This window comes from Austrofundulus limnaeus, unplaced genomic scaffold (genome assembly GCF_001266775.1).
Source record: "Austrofundulus limnaeus strain Quisiro unplaced genomic scaffold, Austrofundulus_limnaeus-1.0 Scaffold41, whole genome shotgun sequence".
Taxonomy (NCBI): domain Eukaryota; kingdom Metazoa; phylum Chordata; class Actinopteri; order Cyprinodontiformes; family Rivulidae; genus Austrofundulus; species Austrofundulus limnaeus.
Genome location: NW_013952443.1, coordinates 2,398,081 through 2,403,080, shown reverse-complemented (window position 1 = coordinate 2,403,080; position 5,000 = coordinate 2,398,081). Strand labels below are relative to the sequence as shown.

The 5,000-nt window shown below is 39.0% G+C and overlaps 1 protein-coding gene across 1 annotated transcript in view; it reads left to right on the top strand.

Moving 5' to 3' along the window:
- hmcn1 (hemicentin 1) overlaps nt 1-5,000 on the top strand; it is a gene marked incomplete in the record, with an annotated part of 75,365 nt that overhangs the window by 39,858 nt on the left and 30,507 nt on the right. The window contains 8 exon segments of the mRNA XM_014007378.1: nt 533-641; nt 715-884; nt 1,080-1,234; nt 2,582-2,705; nt 2,860-2,961; nt 3,137-3,313; nt 3,406-3,557; nt 4,108-4,231. Of these exon segments, the coding sequence (XP_013862832.1) occupies nt 533-641; nt 715-884; nt 1,080-1,234; nt 2,582-2,705; nt 2,860-2,961; nt 3,137-3,313; nt 3,406-3,557; nt 4,108-4,231 (1,113 nt within the window).

Here is a 5,000-nt window from a genome sequence, read left to right as displayed (position 1 = left end):
TTAAAAGAGGTTATTTCAGAGGTAGTATGAAAGTACCAACAGAAGCTTGTCTTGTAATAAAACCATGTCTATTAAAGGTAATAATTGTGAGAAAACAACAAAAGGTTTGTGTAAAATCCAAATGTAATGTAAAAGGGAAAAAGGCTGTATTTAAGTCTATCATCGACCTTAAACCACGATAGATGAAATCCACACTGGCTCTAATCAAGTGCTCATCTTGCAGCTTTGTTTTGAACAATTTCCAACTGACCCAAATCTTTGTTTGCGGCGCTGGACCTCACCGCAGGACAGTCAAGATGAAGTAGAACTAAAGACTGTATTACCAATTTTCTTTTTCCAGGAGTTATGCGTTTTTTATTTAACCTTTATTTAACCAGGAAGTCCCATTGAGATTAAAAACCTCTTTCAAGAGAGACCTAAAATGGGCCTTATACCGAGTTATAGAAATTGTCAAGAATTGAATACTGAGGTTAATAGCTTATTTTTTGCTATTTTGTGTGATGAAGTGTGAAATCACTTTTGTTTTCCGTAGTTCCTCCTTCCATTGAAGGATCTGAGGAGGTGACGCTCAGCACAGTTACAGTCAACAGCCCGTTGGAGCTYGAGTGTCACGCTACAGGAACACCTACGCCTGTCATCACGTAAGACATCCGGCCAACGTGTAAACAAACACGCAAAGATGCACACAGTCATCATAAATCTGCTTGTTTGCAGCTGGTACAAGGATGGGAAACCAGTCAGGCAGGGGGAAGGGTTGCGKGTCGCAGCGAGCGGGAGACGGCTGGTCGTTTCCCGCGCTCAGGTCTCGGACACGGCTCGTTTTCAGTGTGTGGCCACTAATGAGGCAGGAGASCACGAGAAGAACTTCAGTGTTATAGTGCAAGGTAAAATATAACACAAGTTACTGAGAATAAAGAAAACATCTCAGTACTTTTACATGCTTTTTAGTTTAATTTATCTGCTCTGATAAATATAAGCTGCAGGAAAGCTTCCATTTTGGGTAAATAACCCTGTTATGCTATTTATTTATGCCTCATTACATTTATAAAATGGTTTTAAATAAATAACATTTTCCTCAGTTCCTCCAACCATCCGAGGGGCCGGACCTCCCGAGCGTTCAGTGGTTCTTCAGAAGACCATCAGTTTGGAGTGTGTCTCCAGTGGCATCCCTCCTCCCAGCATTACCTGGATTAAAGATGGYCGACCTGTGGACACAACAAAAGAGCACCTCAAGGTGATTGACTGAGTTTAACTTAAAGATAAATGCAGGCAAATCGTACATGCAGAAATGTTTTCTGACAGTCTGTTAAAACTGTGGGACTTTATTTTATTGAATGTCAAGATGAAAATAACAGCAATAAAGACTCTTCAGAAAATAAAAAACAAAAAAATTGCAGGTCATAAATGTTTGTTATTGTTTCTGACCTTTTGTCACCCATTCAGGGGTGTCAAATTCATTTTCAGAGGGCCACATGAGTATTATGGTGGCCCTCAAAAGGACAGTTGTAATTGATTTGATTTGATGATGCCTTTATTGTAATTGTACAGAGCACAATGAAATTACATTTAAGAACACCCATTCAAGAGACACATGACAAAAACATGGGGGAACATGAGATCAGGTCATGCGGCAACCAGCAGGGGTCACGCTACCTTTAAAAAGAAAAAAATGAAAATACCACAGAAAGTTAGATGAGGAAAAAAAACCAAAACATCATATTATATCAACGAAATATGATACATGGTGTTTATAAAAAAAAACCTCTACGAAGCAAGAACACATTTATTAGCCAGAGGAGTAAGTAATTAACGTCAACATTTCATGTTTAACTTTGTTAAAATATGCAACGTCACATTCCTTGTCTCACTGAGCACCGCTAACAAACATTAACTGAGCTCTACATGGTATTTCCTGCATAGAAACATCAGTTTAACACGTCCTCTTATAAATACTGAAAAGTACTACATGTATGACTGACTAAATGTGAAATAAATATACAGAAATACTATTAAGTAAAAGTAGGAGCGTTTTACTCACTGTTGATTTGCGGTAAGTCTTGAATTCTGAACTCTCCCACTTTCTGACAGGTAATTCCCTACCTAATTAACATTCATTATGGGAGATGTAGTTTATGGTCGATGCTTCAGTAGCTTATTTTGACATTAATACAGAGCTTAAAAAAAACAATTTTTTTGAAGTGGGGATGGCTTTTTTGGCAGGTTTCTTTTGGCCCGTGGGCTGTGAATTCGACACAAGTGATGTAGAGTATTTTAACACTGTCATAAAAAGAAATTAAATTAGACTAAAATTACAAAAGCAAGAAAAAAAAAAGCTTTTTAGTAACACACTTCTGTCCCAAAACCTTTATTCCTAGCTGCAAGCAACTCAAAATTATTTTTTTTTTTATTCTCAGTGGAAATCGTAAAATTAATATTTKTGTTGTTTTGTGTATCACATGAAGATATTTCATTTAAAACTGAAACTTAGTTTCCCAACAGAATATCTGACTGATGAATTTTAGGAGCATACTTTTATGCTCCTATGTAATCACCTCCCTAAACTCTGTGTCTTTAACCACAGCTGCACTCAGCAGGAASGACACTTAAGATCACAGAAGCAAGACTGGAGGATTCTGGGAAATACACCTGCCTGGCCACAAATGCWGCCGGTGAAGCTAAACAGCACATCCGACTGAGTGTTCATGGTAAAGTCCAGATGTGCCACACATTTTCCTCYGTCTCACTCATTTCCTGGGTTGTGGTTTAAATCTTCATTCTGTCCAACATCTGTGATCAAGAAATTAGGATACCATGCAAATAGATAGTATTTTTTTATTTATCACTGTTTTTGTCTCTCAGAGCCTCCAAGCATCTCCTCCTCTGGAGACATCATCAACCGAACCATCCTGTCTGGTTTTTCCACTGAGCTGGAGTGCACGGCCACAGGAAGACCTTTACCTGGTGAGATTGATCACAGATTTTTATTTTTATTTTTTTGCAAAACTTAGGACTAAAAAAAAGGATGATTCTATTACTGAGCAACTGCAGTTTAATACAAGTTTTAACATTTTTCATAGAACAAGACATGAATTATTTTAAAAAATATATTAAACTGATGATTATTTTTATGTTTCAGCCGTCACGTGGTTCAAAGATGGCCGCCCTCTGGCCGGAGCAGCCAGCTGGTCAATGCTGAAGCGGGGCCARGTGCTGGAGATTGAACAGGCTCAGCTGTCTGATGCTGGAATGTACAGATGTGTGGCCGTCAACCTGGCTGGAGTTGCAGAGATACTGTACAGCCTGCAAGTATTTGGTAGGGTTGGCTTTCATTAGACAAAGATTTGCTCAGTTTAGTGTTTCACAAGGTCTGATGTCTAATATGTTTTACACTCGTGTGTCTTATAGTACCTCCGGTTATTTCCAGCCGAGGCGGTACGGTCACAGTCGTGGTGAACGAGGCCACTGAGCTGGAGTGTGAGGCCTCCGGGGTTCCTCTGCCCAGTCTGACGTGGTTAAAAGATGGCAGCCCTGTGGCAAGCGTTTCACATGGCATACAGGTGCCCTTCCAAACATATCTTAAATTTGATCTCAAAGGGAAATTATTATTTATATATAAATATTGTATATATTACTGTGTCCTCTCAGGACACAATATGAGGTTACAAAAAAAAAAACAAAAAAAAAACCTCTGCATAGGGCATAGATCAAAGGATAGTGGGGTAAGGGAGACTGGGGAGGGTGGTGGTGGAGTGAAATGGATGGAGGGAGGCAGTGAAAGCAGTGAGTTTAGGGGGATGTGTCTGAAGCTGTGAAAATGTTGTATGCATATGTGTGAACATCTGTGGAATGAAACTGTGTAACCAGCTGACCAGATCCATAATTTCCAGTTTCAAAAGATATACAAGAGAGGCTCCAAAAAATGCAGCAAAGCAGGGTAGATGAGGAAAGGTTGAAAAGAGAAGGGGGGGAATTTTCTACCTTCACCAAGAGCAGAAGAAAAAAAATTATATAGTTTAAATATATGTTAACTTTTCTTTATGAAACACTTTTTATGAATGCATGTTGATAAGGTTGAGTGTTCAGACCTGGMCTCTGTTTTCATCTCAGGTGTTATCTGGTGGCAGAATCTTGTCTCTGAGCAGCGCCCAGGTCAGTGACACCGGCAGATACACCTGTGTGGCAGTYAATGCTGGAGGAGAACAGCACAAAGAATACGATCTGAAAGTTTATGGTGAGAAAGTCACTATTTCTCAGCTGTAAAGCATGCGTGTTTAGACACAACTTCATAATGTTGTGTGTAACTTTTTTCACATAAAACCAGAACTACAGACGGGGCAGATGGCTCTCTGAAGGGACTCGGATCTTAATAATCGGCTTGTTTCGTAGAATCGTTTGATTTTGAATGAGTTATGTCATCATCACATCACTTTGACAGAACCATGTGTTTGGTTAAGCAGATCCCCCACCTCAACACCTTTACCCCTCTTCCTGTTTTCAGTAAAAAAAAATAGGTGAACAAGGAGCAATTGTCTCTGTGGTTAAGAAGGAAAAAATAAAGATATTACGAGGAGTAAAAAACAAACTATGAACCGCTCTTTACTGTTTGAAACTCAGTTCCTATTATTTGTTGTAAGGAGATGTTCAAAAGATTTGGATTGTTCACAAACATCACATTGCTACCCAGAATGTATTTTACTGTAATGAAAAGTGGATTTGGCTGGACAATTTTTACAAAAAAAAGTTTTCTATATTTATACAGTCCGTCTCTTAAGGTTTTTGAAGAAGAAAAGTGAATGTTTTCTGATTGCACTTAAATGAATTTATCAAAATTACATTTTATTGTGCTACTCTAGAGCAGGGCTATTCAACTAAATTGCTCCAGGGGCCACGGATACTTAAAGCCACTTCCGCCCACAGGACTGCCGCTCACTGGATGTTTTTTCTTTTTCGGACCATTCTCTGTAAACCCTAGAGATGGTTGTGCGTGAAAATCCCAGTAG